The following is a 20,183-nucleotide window of genomic DNA, read 5'->3' as shown; positions in this document are numbered from 1 at the left end:
CTCCAGATTTGACTATCTAGATATTTCTTATAAATGGAGTCCCACAGCATATGGCCTTTTGTGTATGGTTTCTTTTACTTAGCATGATGTTTTCAAGGTTCGTTCATCTAGTAGCATGTATTAGTATTTCATTCTTTTTTATGGCTGAATAATATTTCATGGTATGGATATACCACTGTTTGAATATCCATTTATCAATTGATGGACATTTATGGCTATTATGAATAATGCTATTATGGACATTCATGTACAACTTTTTTGAGGGGATATATGTTTTCAGTTCTCCCGGATATGTACATAGGAGTGAAATTGCTAAGTCATAGTTTAACTTTTTGAGAAACTGCCAAACTGTTGTTCATTCTCCGCACTATTTTATGTTCCCATTAGCATTGCATAAGGGTTCTGCTTTCCCCACTTCCTCGCTAGCACTTGTTATGCTTTTTGTTGTAGCTATCTAAAAGGGCTGACGTGGTATTTCCTTGTGATTTGGGTTTGCATTTCTCTAATGACTAATAATGTTGAATATCTTTCCATGTGCTTATTGGCTATTTGTATTTCTTCTCTAGAGAAATGTTTACTCAAAACCTTTTCCTGTTTTTAAAAAAATATATATTTCTTTATTGATTTCAGAGAGGAAGGGAGAGGGAGAGATAGAAACATCAATGATGAGAGAGAATCATTGACCAGCTGCCTCCTGCACACCCACTACTGGGGATCGAGCCCACAACCCAGGCATGTGCCCTTGGCTAGAATCGAACCTGGGACCCTTCAGTCTGCAGGCCGACACTCTATCCACTGAGCCAAAACGGCTAGGGCCTTTCCTATTTTTTAATTGAGTTTTTTTTGTCTTTTTACTGATGTAAGAGCTCTTTATATATTCTGCAAATTCCTTATCAGATATCTGATTTGCAAAATTTTCTTACAACCCATATAGATTATCTTTTCACTTTCTTTATAGTGTAATTTGAAACACAAAAGCTTTTAATTTTTATTTAAGCTCAATTTTTTCTTTTTCTTTTGTGCTTTTTAAAAAAAATCCTCATCCAAGGATATGTTTTTATTGATTTTAGAGAGAAAAGAAGGGAGGGGGAGAGAGAGAGAGAAACATTGATTGGTTGCCTCCCACACACATCCCAACTGGGGATTGAATCCACAACCTGGACATGTGCCCTGACCAGGAATTGATCCCCAACCAACTGAGCCACACTGGCCAGGGCTGTTGTTTGTGCTTTTGATGTCACATCTAAGAAACTATCCCCATTGCTTTCTCTCATCCAGAGTCCTGAACATTATGTTTGTGTATTCTTCTCAGGTTTTATAGTTTTAGCATTTACATTTAGGCCTTTGATGTATTTTTACTATTGATTACTTTTGGAAAATTACCCAAAATTGTTTGCAGTGAGTAAGCTCTGAGTTAGGTTAAAAAAAAAAAAAGAAGGAAGAAGGAAGGGAGGGAGGAGAGGGAAGGAGGGAGGGGGAGAGAGAGAGAGAGAGAGAGAGAGAGAGAGAGAGAGAGAGAGAGAGAGAGAGAGAGAGAGAGAGAGAGAGAGAAAGAAAGAAAGAAAGAAAGAAAGAAAGAAAGAAAGAAAGAAAGAAAGAAAGAAAGAAAGAAAGGGAGAAAGAAAGAAAGAAAGAAAGAAAACCTGTGAGTAAGTCCAGATAACAGTTCTCTTGGTAGGTACATATTTATAATAATGAAAGGGTAATATGCAAATTGACTGAATGAGGAACAGCGGGATGACCTTCCGGAGGAAGCCGGGGCTGTGAGGGCCGAGGCAGCAGGCGGGGCTGCGAGGGCTTACCCTTGTACAAATTTTGTGCATCGAGCCTCTAGAATGTTTATAATTGTTATAGTTTCTTGATGAAGTGACCCTCATAGAATGTCTTTTTTTTCTAATAAGAATTTTTGTTTTATATTGCTATCATTTTAAAGTCTGCTTTCTCCCTCATAGTATAGATTAATTTCACCTTCATTTTGACAGATAATGTTGTAGATATACAATTGGCAGTCATTTTCCTTCAACACTTTGGATCTATCATTCCACTGTCTTCCTGCCTCCATGAGAAATCTGCTGTTCTTTTTATTGAGTATCCTTTGTACATGATGAATCTTTGTACTTTCGAGATTCTCTGTATTTCACATGTTTGACTACGATGTGTCTAAATTTGGGTTTCTTTGAGTTTATTGTATTTGGAGTTTATTCAACTTCTTGGACATGTAGATTAATGTTTTCTCTCAAATTTGGGAAACTTTGGTTATTCTTTTTTAAAATAATCTTTCTGCCCCTTTTGCTCCTTTTTTTCCTTCTATGACTCTGATTATGCATGTGTTTGCTTGATGGTGTTCCATTATATCTAGAATTCTGTTAATAATAATTAAGAGATTGTCATATAGAATCTTATTAAATTAAAGCCACTTTTGAATTGTTTTCTGTAATATTGAAATACCTCCTAATTGTTGCCACAGTGTTCAGAAGTACTAAATGACATCTTTTAAAAAATCTTAGCAATAAAGCTACTCTTTTAAATATTTCTTAGAAGTTAGTAATGTTATAGTTTTCAGATATTTCCAGAAAAATCTCATCTAACTCCAGTTACCATTCAAAACATCAGTTGACTTTTGTCCATATATTAAAGTATATTGTATACTGTTTCTTGAAGGAAATGTATTTTGAATACTAGTTAGTGCTCAAGCAAACTTTTAGAATGTAGCAATTTAAAAACTCAGAACTTCTTAATTAGCGATTGTACAAATGAAAACATTACCTGAAATTGGTGACTTTCAACAAAATCTACAACCCGGTTTTTCTAACAACCTCATCTGACTTTTGCTTTTTCCCCAGTTTAAGGCCAGGCCTCCTGCTGTGACTTTCAAACTCACTGGGGAGACAGATGGAATATTTGAGATACAACCAGATGGGCTTCTATATCACAACAGAGCTCTGGACAGGGAAACAAGGGCTGTTCACAAACTCCAGGTGAGTTGAGACCAGGAAAAGTCACCTAACTCCAACCTTTCTGAGCATCCTTTGTCCTGGAAGGATCACCGGCACCTTCACCCCTTGCCTAGAATCCTCTTAGGGCTCTCCTGGCGTTAATGGTATACTTGGTAAACCTCATTTGTCCTTTTTTTTTTTTTTTTTACCATCTACAGAGGGGTATGGAGAAGGTCCCCTCTTCCTTAGGCCTTTTGACCACAGCAACCCCATTTACATTGCCAAGGCCCTCAGATGGCATTACTCATTCAAGTATGGCATGCTCCGCCACCTGGGTCAAAACCAAGCCAACACGTCTATGATTTTCACGGGCGCCTGCCTGTGTCTGTTGTGTGGGCTCTGGATCCACAAAGGAGGCAGCGTCAGTGCTGAGATGAGCTTCTTTGGATCTTGCAAGAAGCAGAAATAACCGATGGTCAGTTTTTGGGTGTGGTATCTGAATATGCAGGCACCATAGAGCGCTGATTGTGGCGGGGAGAGCAAGCCGAAAGCTTTCTGTTTAGTAACTTCTGCTATTGGATGGACAGGTTGACCATTAAAAGGCCTCAGTAAGAGGCCATCGTGCCACTTCCATAGCCTCAGGGACAAGGGGCTCTGATTTCACTGACTCCAGCTACTTAGAAAAGAAGCATGTTTAGCGTACAGCACACCCCAGCCCTGGGAAAACAGTCCTGATAACCCCGGCTTCACTGATAGGGCCCCTATTCTAGCAGCTCCCGATCTGGGCTTTTATGGGTGCCTTTCTCCACTTCTGTTACCGGGCGTCGGTTCTCTGAACTCTAATTTCTCTCGTGACTTGCGTTGAGTGATATGAAGTCCAGATTCACCACGGTGGTTTCCTTTCCTTTCTCCACCAGGTCTCAGCCCTGGATGCTCACGGAAATACAGTGGAGGGTCCGGTCCCCATCACAGTCGAAGTGAAGGACATCAACGACAACCGACCCACGTTTCTCCAGTCAAAATACGAAGGCTCCGTGAGGCAGAATTCTCGCCCAGGTAATGGGAGTCTGGAGGCATTGACGGAAAGCAGGAAGGGTATCAGGCAGAAGGGGCCGATTTATGTGGCTAACAGCTGCAGCTGTCACTCAGTGAGCACTTCCTATCTCATTGAGATTTCACAGCAATCCTCCGAGAGTTGTTTTATTATCCCTATTGCTCTTCTCGGCCTTGGCACCATTGACATCTTGGGCCTGATAATCCTCTCTCTTTTTTTTTTTTTTGGTCAGTTGCTGTTATATGCATTGTAGGATGGTTAACAGCATCCCTGACTTCTACTCCCCAGATGCCAGTAGCAACACCTACCACTAAGTTGTGACAACAAAGATGTCTTCAGACGTCAAATGTTCCCTGAGGTTCCCTAGTTGAGAACCGCTATTTTAGAATGAGCTTTAGAAGACCTTAATGCTCTAGGCCACTTTAGAATACTCTGGAAAGGTGAGCTCACTCTCCCATATCCTCTCAGGAATCTTACATTCTCATGGTCACTGCTTGCTCCCATTTATTTTTCTTCTCTTACTTCCAACCCTAGACTTATCCATTCACTATGCTCCTACCCTTCATTTCCACACACAAAAAAAACCCAAAAAGGCATAGGTGTGTGCCACAGACTTAACTGAGGATTTGGGGAGAGGAAAGAGCATTGCATCATAACAGTGCACAAAATAAACATGAGTGTTAGACTTCTGTGTTCTCAGAAAGGTTCTTGGCCATGCCCATCAACTCACTGTCAAGTTTCTCTCTCTGCTAGTTAATCTCACCTCTCATTCTTTAATGCCCACTTCCAATAACTCAGGGAAAGTGTTTTGTCCACTTTATTATGTGGAGCAATTTCACTGTCTTTGCCCCTGAAATTTCATACCAAAGACTCTCTAATAAGCTCTGCTAAATAAGAATCTCCCACAGCTTCCCCTTTCTCTCTTCATCAGTAGGGTATTCTAGATTAGTGGTTCTCAAACTTTTTGGCCTCAGAGCTCTTGTATTCCTCTAAAAATTATTAAGGACTCCAATGAAGTTTTGGATATATTCAGTGGTGTTGTATGTGGATCATATCCAGAGGGTTGCTGGTAAACGTTTAATAGCTGTCTGGGGGCGGGGGGGGGGAGAGGGTGGGCGGAGCCCTGCTTATAGCATTTACCAATTTCTGTGGGAAAAATATTCCTGCCATGGCCTATTTTAAGTTATCAATGGTGTTAATAATTTGCTCATGAAACTTCTGAAAATTCAACAATTAGCTCTCACGAGCTGGCTCCAGTACGTCACTAGTTATACCTACCGATATTTATCATATTAGAAACTAAAACGGAGAAACTTCAAAGTTTATTAATTCATTTAAAATCGTAAACATTTTAATAAAAACTATATTTTCAAAAAACAAAAATACGTATCAAGAAGAATGGCATTGTTTTATTCTTTGCAAATCTCTTTAGTGTCTGAATTAATTGAAAACAATTGGATTCTCATGCCTGTTTCTGTACTCATTCTTTTGCAATATGCCGTTTTGGTTGAAGCATATGAAGAAAAACTTGCCTCACACAGATTTGTACTTGGAAAAGGGAGGAATATCATAATAGCATTTTGAGATAGCTATGGATATTCTTTGATACTATACCTAAACTCAGCAAGTGGTGGTTTCTTAAAAGCTGGTTACCATGTGGAATCTGAAACCATATTAATGCCTTTTCTTTGGGTACTCCTTTATACTAAAATCCATGAAATAACTTGTGCTTCGAGTGGATCTTTTTTTTACATGTGCATAAATTTAGATTCCATTGACCCTAAAAACAGTCTTAGAGACTCCTAGAGGTCCCTGGACTATACTTTGAGAAACCTCATCGTAGGGAAAGGAAGCAGAATAAAGGTTTATTTCCCCACTGATATCAATTAAGGCATCCCCCCCACCCCCACCCCGCCCCGCTCAATCTGTCTCTGCATCTTAGAAAGTCAAAGTGGCTCTGGTTGATTTGGGTTTCAACTAATACCTGTTTCTCTTTCTGGGCATGTTTTGTGAAATAGGAAAGCCTTTCATGTATGTCAATGCTACAGACCTGGATGATCCAAACACTCCCAATGGCCAGCTTTTTTATCAGATTGTCATGCAGCTTCCCAAGATCAACGATGTCATGTACTTTCAGATAAACAACAAAACAGGGGAAATATCACTTACCCTTGCAGGTAAGCCTCCATAGGACTGATTCAGAAGAAGGGGCCTACATCTGTGTCAGCTTTGGACACATTTCCCTTTCTGATCTTTCCTACTTTCCCTAGGATCTAAGGAATTGGATCCCAGTAAGAACCCTTTCTATAACCTGGTGGTCTCAGTGAAGGACATGGGAGGCCAGACTGAGAATTCCTTCAGTGACAGCACATCTGTGGACATCACAGTGAAGGAGAACATTTGGAAAGCACCCCAACCTGTGGAGATTGTGGAAAACTCGACGGATCCTCACCCCATCAAAATCACTCAGGTAGTGCCTAAGAAATGCCTAGAGCCCATTAGATACATGTTCTCCCTTTGTACAAACCCACTCTCATGGTCTTCACTGGTGTATTTATTATGTGCATTTTTTACATAGCATAATTATAAAGCAAACTAAACAGACAAAGTTCCTGGCCCCAAGTCTCTGGAGTTTACTATCATGGGTAAACTCTGACCAAACTGGATTCATATCTCTAGTTCTCACTCACTCTATCTATCTATCTATCTATCTATCTATCTATCTATCTATCTATCTATCTATCTATCTATCATCTCCATCTCCCATCATCTGTACCCATCATCTGTATCCATCATCTGTACCCATCATCTCCCATCATCTGTATCTGTATCTGTATCTGTATCTATCTATATATCTTTAAAAGAGAACTTCATCTAAGATTCCCAAGACACCATTGATGTTTGTTGTTCCCTGTCAGTAGTCTGGGATATGGCTGCACTAGAGTGGGTTGTATATGACACACACATCATGTACATGTATATGATTTGAATTTTGAAAAGCTGCTTCTTATTCTGGTGGGGAAAGTCTCTATCCAGTAGACTCATCCCATCACAGACGGAGGGACATGGACAGGATTGAGCAAGAGTTGAGTAGGCAGCCTCTTTACCTTTGGAGACCACCCTCCCCCAACTCCATCTCCCCTCTTCATTCACACGCTCCCCCTTCCCACCTCTGCGACTGATGCTCTCACCCTGAGTCCCCTCTTCCCTTAGCTCCTGTAAATACATGCTGGCTCCACTCAGATCTGATCTTTTCTGGAAAATCAGGGGTTTCCTTGACAGGAAAGCTGTGGGTGAGTGAGAGAGCACTGGGTTTGGAAGCAGATGACTAACACCATGTCCTTGCTCCATTACGCTAATGACTGATCATAGAAGAAGTCATTTAACTGTTCTGAGCCCCAACCTCTCGACAGTAAAATGGGGATAATAACACCTCTCTGGGTTTTCGTGGAGATTAAGTAAGAGGTCGGGTCTGTGAAAGCAGATAACAGGGATTCATGTTATGAGTGAGTCCCAGCCTGTGGTTCCCCCTAAGACTGTTTTAAAATGACACTGTTGTTAAGAGGCCCTGGGATGGTCCATCCCATATATATTGTATAGCTTAAAAGAATTCTTATTTATTGGATGTTGAATTAATGAACCTCTCCACCAGGAGGAAAAAAGAATGAAAGCCAGAGTTATTCTGCTTTACCAATTAAGAAAGTATGTTAGGACTCAATTCCATAACAATTGCAGATTTGGAGCCTTTACTAACGTCTTTCTATCTGTTATTTAGGCAATTCCCATAAGAATTTGTAAATGCTAAAAGGAGTACATATGCTTGTTTGCTCTCGGGGCTGACAAAGAAAAGAAATTCTGGGGTGCCACACCCAGTGCCTTTCCCCACAATTTGGTATCTTTCCTCACAATGCACTTTGACCCTACAGGTGCGGTGGAATGAGCCAGGTGCTCACTATTTCTTAGTCGAAAAGGAGAAGCTGCCAAGATTCCCGTTTTCAATTGACCAGGAGGGAGATATTTATGTGACTCAGCCCTTGGACAGAGAAGAAAAGGATTCAGTGAGTAAAACGGGGAGGAGTTTCACAAGTGACAAGACCAAGTGCTGTGTTCCCCGAGAGCTGACAGCAGAAAAGATTTTACTTAAAACCACTAACCAAAACCCCAAACCATAGATGATTGATTTCAAGACATGATACTATCCCCACAAATCTGATTCATTTTTTTTCTCATGTCGCAATTCTAAGTAAACTGGAAATAAGGGGTTAAACAAAATAGAATTGGAACAGTCATTTTCTCTGCCTTTTAAAGGCAACGATGGGGTCATGTCTTAACGCTGAGCTTCCTGTTGTAGTACGTTTTCTACGCGATTGCAAAGGATGAGCTTGGAAAACCACTTGCCTTCCCACTGGAAATTCATGTGAAAGTTAAAGACATTAATGATAACCCACCTACGTGTCCACCTACAATGCCGGTATTTGAGGTCCAGGAGAATGAAAGAATAGGTAAGGAATGAGAGCTGTTCAAAGCTGTGTAACTGTCTTTCTTGTGTTAACTCTATACTCTCTTTATCCTCTCTGCCTTGGAGAAGGTGGGCAGGTAAACCTGATTGATGATCAGTTATCCACTAGCACAGTGCAGAGCTTGAATACACCTTGAGACTCACACAAGTATAGTTTTCTGGCTCAGTTATTATCTGGCTAGTGTTCTTGAATTGGAGCATTTATGGCTACCATCACCACCACTACCACTATTACTACCCCTACTAGTACTGTTACCACAATTACTACTACTACACCATCCTTACCACTAGCACTAACACCATATCCACTTACACCATTATCCTGTGTACGTATGTGAGATTATCTCATTTTCAAGGTTTTTACATAGATCCTTATTTGCCTTCTAACAAACTCAGTAACAGATAAAACAGCATCACATTTGATACATAATTTAAATCAGCCTCTATACCCAAGGTCAGATACTCTGCAATAAATAAGCCCAACAAATGGAAATTGACTTTTGACCCTTGATGCTCCCTCTCTAGGAAGCTGATAATAATAGTTCAGGAGGCTGGTAGATGAAGTTCAAGTCCTCTTCATTTTTGTCTTTTTGTTCTTGACTTAACTTTCTTTTCTTTTACTGTGTCTCATGGTAGCTTTAGTTTTGCACAGGGACACCTACAATGAGAACATTATGAACTCTGGAAGTTTTATGACTTCCCTGGATTTAGGAAAACTTGTCTGTTACTCCTGGGTGTTGAGTCCATTGGCTGAGCAGGCTGGCTTTTCTTGAAATGTTTTTGTCTGTCGTTTCCTGTAAGTTTCAGAGATGGTACAAGGTTCGCAGTGTTTTATGACTGCAATGCCTAGGTCTCTGTTGCCCTTCTGGGCAGATCCTCACATGTCTGTGGACCTTCTCATCATTTTCTTTTTCTCTCTCTCTTCTTGCCACACACTTTTGACATAGTGGCTGCTGTCCTGGTGGCTTGGGAGGCACAGCTTGCATGGCTTGCTTGCTCAATGCTTACATTTTTCTCCTCACTGTCAGGAGTCATATGTAGGCTATATATTGTCCGTGTGTGTTGCTTAGGTCCTTTCTTTTTCATTTATTCCAATTCTTGCTGCAACAGGAACTGTTAAATGACAACTCAGAGGATTTTAATTAATTACTAGTAGCCCTGCGCACGAATCCATGCACCAGTAGCTCGCCAGTAGCTCGCTGCCGCCCTCGAGTAGCTCTCCGCCCGCCCCCCCCCACCCCCCAATAGCTTACTGCCCTGCCCCCTCCTGTAGCTCTCTGCCGCCCGCTTGTAGCTCGCTGCCCCACCCTCCTGCTGATCTGTGATTCGGTCGTTACTTGCTTCGGCGTAACGACCATTTGCATATTATATCTTTATTAGATAGGATAAGGGAGAATCTTCTAACAGTGACAGTTGCGTAACAATGGGATGTGTGTCAGTAGCCAAGAATCACTTTTTGGAGCTCTGGGATGACCTGTGATGCCGAATGAAGGCAGAAGACCCTTGAGGACCCTTCCAGAGGATGCCTCAAGTCTCTTTGCATAAGGTCTAACCTTTAGTTTATTAGTTGTCTATTGCTGCATAACAAATTGCAGCATAAAACAACAAACATTTAGTATTTCACAGTTTCTGTGAGTCAGAAATGGGCCAGGAATTCTTATAAGTCAACACAGATTGAGTTGATTCTATATATGAAGGCTAAAAGAGATGTAAAACAATGCCCCTGCCCTATGTGTGTGTGTGTGTGGAGGGGGGGGAGGGGAGGCTTACTGTTTAGCTCAAGAAATACTAAGTTATTTCTTTGTACGTCTATATTCTCCTATTTGGTGCCTTATGTTAGCCGGAATCTTGTGAGGCTCAAGTATTAGCAATGCCAACAGCGCTTTTGGAATCCCACTTGCTACCAAGTCCTGTGCGCTCACATAGGAATCCGCCTTTCATAAAGCACCACCTCTCCAAGGTATTTCCGAGTGCCCCAAGAATCAGTGTGAGATGCCACTTGTTCCTGGCCTTTGTCTCAGAGACATAGCGCTCCTTTCTCTTCTCATCCACAAATACTTTACTCACCCTGAGTGGCACCCCTGCTGGAATTTCCGCGGTCACTTATGTCAACAGCTCGCGGGGCCTCTGGCAGCTGGCATTTCCTGTGGAGTGAGAGAACGGCGTCCTTGGCGTTATGCTCACTTGTTTTGGGGAATGGTCCAGAGCAGGGCTGCTCAGACATCACAGGATCCCAGAATTCAGTAAGACACTCTTCGTTCCAGCACACAGATCTTTTTTTTTTAAAGCAAGGGCAGACATGTGCCACAAAGGTGACTTGGTTGCGATGGATTCAGAAATAGCAGCGGCCACTATACTAAATACATCTTTGTCTCCGCTCTGTTGCTCATGATGCCCTCCTTCCTCAGCCCATGAGGCCCAGCTCCAGGGGTCCAGCTCCATTACAGACTTACATGGGAAGTCCCCTCCCCCATAATAAACATCCTTCACGTTTCCATATGTCAGTAGATGCCAATTGATATGGGAGGTGGGGAAAGACCTAGCTCCACAAGTGGCCTATAATCAAGTCGCAGTCCCACGTTGGGATTGCGGCTGCATGTAGAGAAACCCACGATGCCCATTTCACGGAGCCCGATGATCCAAAATCTATCCTGCCTCCCCCAGAGCTGGGTGAAGTCCTGAGTCATCACCTCTGACTCAGGGAACGCCCTGGACTGAAACACTCACAGAAATAAATCCTTGGGACCAGGAACTGCAGCGAGGCAGGGAGCATGCGTGCCCGCTCTTTGCCCCGTGTTATCTCTGGGGTGGAGTCCGTCTCTGCAGTTGTTGGTAGTGAGACCATTTGCCTTGTATATTAGTGTCAGAGGGTAGTTGTGACAAAGTGCCGCAAAGGTGGGAGCTTAGGACACTAGGAATGTATTCTTTCACAGTCTGGAGGCCAGAAGTCTCAAATCAAGGCGCCTGCTAGGGGAGCATTCTGGCTCTTCTGTTTTGGCTCCTGGTGGCTCTTGGCATGCCCTGACTGCCTGTGGTAGCACCACCCTAGTCTCTGCCTCCTACTTCACATGGCCTCCACCTCCGTGTGTGTGACTTGTGTCTTCTCTTCTTAGGAAAACACTAATCTCTAGATTTGGGACCCACTCTAAATCCAGGGTAATTTTATCACAGGATCCTTAACTAGTTACATCTGCAAAGCCCCTATTTCCAAATAAGGTCACAACGAGGTTTGGAGTGAACCTGAATTTTTATGGGACACTGTTATGGGCTGAATTGTGATTATCCCCTCCCCCGCTTTCATATGGTAAAGTCCTAATGCCCACTATCGCAAAAGCTGACTATTATTTAGAGAAAGGGTCTTTTAAGACATAAAGTGAAAACAGTGTCATTAGTGTGGGTCTTAATCCAATATGAATTCATGTTGGCATTGCTAATCCTTGGGGACATGAGTCCCACAAGATTCTGGCTAATGTAAGACACCAAACAGGAGAATATAGGTATACTAAGGAATAAGTTAATATATTATTGCCCTAGCCCAGTGGTCGGCAAACTCATTAGTCAACAGAGCCAAATATCAACAGTACAACGATTGAAATTTCTTTTGAGAACCAAAATTTTTAAACTTTAACTTCTTCTAATGCCACTTCTTCAAAATAGACTCGCCCAGGCCATGGTATTTTGTGGAAGAGCCACACTCAAGAGGCCAAAGAGCTGCTTGTGGCCCGCGAGTCGCAGTTTGCCGACCACTGAGCTAGACCATAGCCCCCAAAGGGCAGGGGCATTGTTTTGTATTGCTTTTACCCTAAGAGTGTAGAATAGACTCAGCACAACATTCTGAATTCATCACTGATGTGCTGTTTTTCCAAGAAGAGAAAATCTGGACACAGACATGTACAGAGGCATGACCATGTGAGGACACATGGAGATGACAGCTATGCACAAGCCAAGGAGTGAGGACTCGGAAGAAACCAGCCTTTCTGACACCTTGATCTCAGACCTCTGTGAGATCCAGAAATTGTGGGAAAATACCTTTATGTTATTGAAGCTGCCCAGTCTGTGGCACTTTGTGATGGTGACGCTATCAAACTAATACACTTCTCAGCACACTACACGATGGAGAGGGTTAGAAGAACCAAAAGAAATATAAGAACTTTAGCCAGCGGTTCCAAGTTATTTACAGAGTGTTCCAGGGACCTGCTTATCCAGTGGGACCATTTAAAATAGATGGAATAGCCCTGACCGGTTTGGCTCAGTGGATAAAGAGTTGGCCTGTGGACTGAAGGGTCCCAGGTTCGATTCCCGGTCAGGGGCATGTACCTTGGTTGCGGGCACATCCCCAGTGGGGAGTGTGCTGGAGGCAGCTGATCAATGTTTCTCTCTCATCGATGTTTCTAGCTCTCTATTCCTCTCTGTAAAAAATCAATAAAATATATTTTTAAAAAAATAAAATAAAATAGATGGAATAGAGTCTGCGATGGGTGAATTTTCTTCTTTCCTTCTTCACAGTGAGCAGTATTGGGACTCTGATTGCCCACGACATGGATGAAGAAAACACTGTCAACAGTGTTCTACAATACAAAATTGTGGATCAGTCCCCTAAGTTTCCCAAAGATGGACTCTTCCTCGTCCAGACCTACACGGGGGTGTTCCAGTTAGCCATGCAGTCCTTGAAGAAGCAAGACGCTCCTCAGTACCTCTTGACCGTGGAGGTGTCGGACAAAGGTCAGTGTCACACTCGCTGTCAACAGTGAAAATGCTTGTTTCCCTTTTATTGTGATTTGTTAGGCTGTTGTAATGCCTGGGCGTATTAGAGAAGGATGCTGCTTAAGAGTCCCTGCTTCCTAGGTGAAACACAGAAATGTGCAACACAGAGGCACCTGGTCCAATGACGGATCAGGCAACATTGTTGTGTGGGTCGCAGTCCTCCAAGAAGCAGGTGCCAAGAGGCGATTAAATGTACGAGAGTTCTATTAGGAGAAATGCCTCTGAGAAAAAAGTGGGGAGAGATACAGAGAAGGCTGGGAGAACCATCAGGCTGTAATGTAAGCCTGGCCCTGAGTGAAGGAGATAGGGAAGGAGGGCTGGTGGGAGTGTCAGAGACCACTGAGTACTCAAAGAAAAGTTTGGCAAGGTCATCAGGGAGTCCAAAATTGGACGCTGACGGAGTCCATGCTCTTAAGAATGGGCCTACCTGAGCATGCCTGCCTTCTTCCGTCACTGGCTGGGGGCAGCTGTGGGAAGCAAGGCTCAGGGCAAATGTGGTGATGGATTACAGAGTGTAGCAGTGGGCCGTCATCCTTTAATGTCTCTGTTGTTGGAGGTTGGCAAGGCACGTTGTCATGGCCACCATCATCATAAACAAAAAAATTAATTGCATTTCCCAATTCTTCCTTTTGGACTCAAAGTATCCTACCGTGTGAAAGGAAGCTTGATCTTCTATTAGCTTCTAGTTAGCCACTTGACAATATCAGGAAACGTTCTTCCATACTCCTTACACAGTTTCCAAGCAAGTGGTTCTTGATTTTTGTTGGGTCACACGACCCTTTGAAAATCTGAAGAAAATGATGCATTCTCAAACAAATGCACTCATTCTCAGACAAATGTGCAGACACAGAAAGTACATGTATTCTGAGACATATTTATTTTAGGGGCATGCGCACTCCAAGGTAAGAATCTTTCTTTGGGTTACAGCTGAATCTTAGATTAGCAAATAGTTCGGTTAAGTGTTATGCTAGGTGTGCCAGGAGGCATAGATTATACACTGAGTGGCCAGATTATTATGATCTCTGAACGCATAATAATCTGGCCACTCAGTGTATATCCTATATAATAAAAGACTAATATGCAAATTGTCTCCTCGACCAGGAGTTCAACCAGCAGGCAGGCTGGCCAACCGCCCATGTCCCCTCCACCTGGCCAGGCTGGCCAGACCCCACCCATGCACGAATTCATGCACCGGGCCTCTAATATATATATATACATATATATGCACACACATATATATATATATACACACACACACCACACACATACACACACACACACTGAGTGGCCAGATTATTATGCGTTCAGAGATCATAATAATCTGGCCACTCAGTGTATATATATTGATAAAATTAAACTTTCTAGTATACACTACAGAAAATTAGACACCAGGCTGTAATTAACATAGTGTTACAGAAAATCAGGGAGGGCTTAGTACTTTGGAGGCCCCCTGCTGGCCCTATTGAGGTTTGTGATTGCAGGTCCTGGGTAACCCCAATCTTTAGCCATCCTTGTCTACAAATATTCTGGGGACTAGCCCCAGCTTTAACCAACATTCCCTTATTCAGACTTCAATTATGATTAGAGGACATGCCCAGGGCATTGAGCAGGAGCTCTGGAGTAAGACTGCCTGAGTATATTCGTAAGGATCACAGCAGGAAATAGAGGGGCCCCCTCAAAAGGAGTAACCAAAAAGAGTCTGAAGAAAGGATTGTTTGTAAAGGTTGTGGGCAAGCTGAAGGAAACCAGCAGGCAGTGTGACGCACAGTGGCCAGCCTTTCCTACCCTAAGGCGTGAAGGGTTGAGGGAAGGGAGCATTCCCGGAAGTGGCAAGCCCCGGACCTGTGGCTATCCACAAGGCCGCCAGCCCTGGGAACTCCACCAAACCTTTTGCCTCCTGCCCTTCCTCCCACTTCCTGCCAGGGCTCCTATTGGCAGAACCCAACTGGTACCCAAAGGGCCAGAATGCCCCCTGATGCAGTTCACAAGGTGGGCCTCCCAGACACAGAGCAGGGAGGAGGGCGGGGAGTAGGTGTAGCGGACACAGGGAGCACGTGGGTTTAAATTCTGGCTGGACCACTAGTTCACTGTGTGACCTTAGTCCGGTTACCTAACTTCCCTATCCCGTGGCTTCCTCATTTGTGAATCAAATGAATGGTAACAGTACCTACATCATGAAGTGAGCATGAAGATAAAAGAAGTAATGCAGGTAAAGCACTTATGCCTGGTACCTAGAGGGTGCTAACAATTTTGTATGATGTCAAGACCTCAGTTCTTTTGTTATCTAGATTTTATACAAAAAATTACTGAGGTCCAGACACCTTGAGTGACACAATCAAGCTCTCACACATCTGATAAGTGGCAGAGCCAGAATTTGAGCAGTGGGATTCCAGAGCCCAGGTTCTTAATATTTCTAAGATACAGGACATCATGATTGTTAGAATGACGGTGATTCCAACAAAGAACCTGTCGTGTTTTTTCTTATTCGCAATACTAGAGGCCCGGTGCATGAAATTCATGCACTCGGGGAGGGGGTCCCTCAGCCCAGCCTGCGCCCTCTTGCAGTTCGGGAGCCCTTGGGGGATGTCTGACTGATGGCTTAGGCCCGCTCCACCGCCACTGCACTCACCAACTGTGAGCCCAGCTTCTGGCTGAGCGGCACTCCTGCATTGAGCATCTGCCTCCTGGTGGTCAGTGCGCATCATAGCGACCATTCGTTCCATTGTTCAGTTGATTTGCATATTAGCTTTTTATTATATAGGATTTCCCTGGGCACTCCATTCCCACCCACACGCCATGCTCATCTTAGACCCAGGTTGAAGCCGCTGTCTCTGACTAGGTCTTTGGCTTGTCAAACCTCTTCCTCAAAGCCTGTGTCATTTCCCCAGGGTTCCATGAGCCGCTTCTGCCCTTGTCTTGCCTCCAGCAAGCTGGGTGGTCAGCCATTTGAAGGGGACTAATTATCCCACTTCCTCCCTTACTTGGAGGGCAGGGAGCAGGCACCTGACCCTTCCTTCCCACCACGGGAGCAGAGGAGATGTAGGACAGTAAGTGCTGGGCTGGTCAGGGAAGGAAAGAGCCGGCTGGGATGCTCGGGGAAGGTTTTCTGGAAGGAGAGGTTTGCACTGGGCTTTGGAGGCTACGTCACTGTCAGTAGTTCGGAAAAAGAGGCCGCTTCACAGAAAAGGAACAGTGTGGCTCAAGAACAGCCCTTACCCTGGAGGGGGCAGGTGGAGGGAAGTGGGAAGCCCAGGCGAACTTCTTGCAGGACTTCCTTCGGCCTCCCTGTGGCCAACTTGTGGGTGCAGGTGGGGAGCCGAGGATCCCGTTTCCACGCAGATTGCATGTCAACAGCAAAATTGTGACCCCAGCGGTTACTTCACTTGCCAATGTTTTTCTTGAAGGTTCTGATGTTAATGCATGCTTTTTCAGTGAAAACATGTTTGTGACATGACTTTCATTTTCAGATTTCCAGACCCACTGTCAAGTGCAAATCAACGTTATTGACATCAACGATCAGATCCCCATTTTTGAAAAATCAGATGTGAGTAGCTGTCCCCTGCTGTTTTTTCTTTACTTAGTTCACAGCACTTGATCCCTACTTCTGGAATCAAGACACAGTATGCAGGGAAAAGGCCACACGTGACAGGTAGCCTTTGTCAATGCATTGGTAACAACCCAGACAGCTTCTCCAGTGAAATTCTTGGGGGAGCAGTCACTGGTATAGTATGTGGGAACGTCTGTTTATAAACTTCTGCCGATGGCTCATTTACTCCAAGGGCTGCTTAAAAGCTGCAGCCACAATCTTTGTCACATTGGAAGGAGTCGAATGGCTACGTGCAGTTGATCATTATATATGTGTGTAGTAGGATGATAAATGGATTACTGCTAGGTTTCAAACAAGCATTTTTAGTAAAAAGTTCAGTATTTGGAATATCGGCAACTTAAACGCATTTTGCAGTATTTGGATAAGAGAAAAGGAGAAGGAAAAAACAAAACAAAACACGAATCTCTGGCGTAAGCCAAGGAAAAAGTCAAGATGATTGCAAGAATTAGGAGCACTGGGCAGAAAAAGCAGGAGTAAAAAGATTCAGTTAAGGACATCAATAAGAATGTTGACTTGTCGATGTGGGCTTTAAACCTGAAGGTAGTTCTATCACTGTTCCCTTAGAGGGGAGGTCTCTCTTTACTTATTCTGGAGCAGAGAGAAGCCCATTTTACTAGTTTGTTTGAAGTCAATTATGAGATAGCCCAGAACCCTGTTCATATATCAAAATGTTCATACATCAAAATGGGGACAAGGCTGTGGCAAAGAAGGGGAGTTGATTTATGCGAGGGTTCAGGGTGGTACGAGGTGTGACTGAACATAACCTGTGTAATGGGCACTGAGGCAAAGATGCAGGAGCTGGAACCATTTGCTTCTCAGCCTCCATGTTCCCATCCTTGTGTCACATCTAGGCAGTGGTTTCAAATCGAAGGTGAGATCCAGCTTTGGGAGTGTCAGGGCTTGGAAGGGCAAAATGGGCTCTAGAGAATGAGTCTGCTGCTGTCACTGCTCTGGCCTTCTCCTGGGCCCCAGCTAGTTCCCTCTTTAAGATCGAGATCCCCCCCCGAAATGATCTGGGGGGTTTTCAGCAGAGGAGCGGGAGATGGTGTAGGCCAGTGGTCGGCAAACTCATTAGTCAGCAGAGCCAAGTATCAACAGTACAACGATTGAAATTTCTTTGGAGAGCCAAATTCTTTAAACTTAAACTTCTTCTAACGCCACTTCTTCAAAATAGACTCGCCCAGGCTGTGGTATTTTGTGGAAGAGCCACACTCAAGGGGTCAAAGAGCCGCATGTGGCTCGCGAGCCGCAGTTTGCCGACCACGGGTCTAGGCCAGTGATTACGAGCACAAGCTTTAAGTTAGACAGCATGGGTATGAATCCCAATTCTCTGTTTTTAGGTGAGTTTTACCTCTCCAATCCTTTGCTCTTCTGCCGAATGGAGAAGATGATACAGCTACTCCGTAGGGCTTGCTGCTTATCTTTATTGAGTACTTACTATGTGCCAGGCGCCAGGGACTTCCCATGCATCATCTCTTTTTTTTTTAAAAAAAAATATATATTTCTTTATTGATTTCAGAGAGGAAGGAAGAGGGAGAGAGAGATAGAAACATCAATGATGAGAGAGAATCATTGATGGGCTGCCTCCTGCACGCCCCCCACCGGGGATGGAGTCCGCAACCTAAGCATGTGCCCTTGGCCAGAATCGAACCTGGGACCCTTCAGTCCACAGGCCGACACTCTATCCACTGAGCCAAACTGGCCAGGGCCATGCATTATCTCTTAATCTTCACAGCAAACATGAAACAGTCCTGTTATTATTATTTCCATTAGACAGATGGTGAAACCGAGGCTTAAATAGGTTAGATAACTTGCTTCAAGTCACCCTGCTAGCAAGTGGCAAGCCTAGGATTTATACTGTTTGACTCCGAAGTTCAGACTCTTAACCACTACTCCTTGGTTGATTGTGGACTAATTAAAATAATGTATGTAGAAGTACCTGCCGCATGATAAGTACTCAATATGTAGTATTTATTTTTGTCCTCACTAATATAATAAGTAAGGTTAGTAAATGTATAGGATGTGGCAGTGGGACTCTGTTTGAGAATCCTACCAGTAGCTCTCTGAAATGTGTTTCTTAGTACAATGAATATCAGTCTATGAGTATGGTTGATGTCAAAATCAACTGCAACATATTTAGCCATAGGAAAAACATGCGTGGCGAGTATTGATGCAAACTATGACTTGTGAACGTTCTGAAGCTAAAGAGACAAGCTGGATCTTTGACAGTTAATTGTTCTTGATGACAATGCACATTCTTACTGTTTGCTTCTTAGTACGGAAACCTGACTCTTGCCGAAGACACAGCCGTTGGGTCCACCATCTTGACCATCCAGGCCACGGATGCCGATGAGCCGTTTACTGGGAGTTCTAAAATCCTGTATCGAATTACACAGGGAGATGACGAGGGGCGACTGGGGATTGACACCGATCCCCAAAACAACACTGGATATGTCATAATCAAAAAGGTACATGACTCTTTAATGGAATTTGTCTTTTTTCTTCGGTTAATGTCCTTATGGCTATGCAAGGACCTCTAAGCAGAGGTGATGGGTCAGCACTGACCTCTCAGGCATGAAGGACCCTAGAGGACTCTGTCATTCCTGTCCTCCCAGAGGACAAAGGCCAGGAACCTAGTTCTGGGTCTGTCATTCGCTGACCAAGTAAGCTTTGTGGGGGGAGGGAGGATTGCCATATAAAATACACAAAACACACGATAAACAATGTAATACTTGGGACAAACTCATACTAAAAAATTTGGTTGTTCATCTGAAATTCAAGTTTAACAAGGTGTTCTAGATTTTTATTTGCTAAGTCTGGTGGGGGTGTATGCTTAGGGCTTTACTTCTCCCTTTGCAAATGTGGGGGTTAGACTGGATGAACCCTATGAGCCCTTAAGACTATAGACCTTTTCTTCTAACGTGCCAGCCATCAACTCCTCTTTAAAAAAAGACTGGAAATTGATAGATAGCCTTTTAAGGTTGAATAGACACGTTTATCCTTTTTACCCTTTCTCCACCCACCCCTTCCTTTCGGGTCCCATTGTTTGCTAGAACAGCTCAGAGAACTCAGAGAAACACTAACATTTGCTAGTTTATCATGTGTTAAAGGATATGGTAAAGGATACAGGCCAACAGCGAGATGAAGAGACACGAAGGACAAGACTGCAGTGGGCCTGAGTGCAGGAGCTTCGGTCCCTATGGATTCAGGGTGCACCGCTCTCCCAGCACATGCATGTGTTCACCAACCCAGAAGAGATCCTCATACTTGTGGGATTTTTATGGAGGCTTCCTCATGTAGACA

General features: G+C 43.6%; 1 protein-coding gene across 1 annotated transcript in view; it reads left to right on the top strand.

Moving 5' to 3' along the window:
* The window catches only part of CDH17 (cadherin 17), a 75,363-nt gene that overhangs the window by 35,171 nt on the left and 20,009 nt on the right, over nucleotides 1-20,183 (top strand). The window contains exons 4-12 of the mRNA XM_054708357.1: nucleotides 2,844-2,978; nucleotides 3,854-3,992; nucleotides 6,009-6,167; nucleotides 6,261-6,460; nucleotides 7,917-8,048; nucleotides 8,342-8,492; nucleotides 13,016-13,231; nucleotides 16,741-16,817; nucleotides 19,157-19,348. Coding sequence (XP_054564332.1) covers nucleotides 2,844-2,978; nucleotides 3,854-3,992; nucleotides 6,009-6,167; nucleotides 6,261-6,460; nucleotides 7,917-8,048; nucleotides 8,342-8,492; nucleotides 13,016-13,231; nucleotides 16,741-16,817; nucleotides 19,157-19,348 — 1,401 coding nt within the window. The remainder of the gene's footprint in view (nucleotides 1-2,843; nucleotides 2,979-3,853; nucleotides 3,993-6,008; nucleotides 6,168-6,260; nucleotides 6,461-7,916; nucleotides 8,049-8,341; nucleotides 8,493-13,015; nucleotides 13,232-16,740; nucleotides 16,818-19,156; nucleotides 19,349-20,183) is intronic.

Source organism: Eptesicus fuscus, chromosome 19 (assembly GCF_027574615.1).
Source record: "Eptesicus fuscus isolate TK198812 chromosome 19, DD_ASM_mEF_20220401, whole genome shotgun sequence".
NCBI lineage: Eukaryota > Metazoa > Chordata > Mammalia > Chiroptera > Vespertilionidae > Eptesicus > Eptesicus fuscus.
The sequence above is the reverse complement of the archived record's forward strand: the minus strand, read 5'-3'. Positions and strand labels throughout refer to the sequence as shown.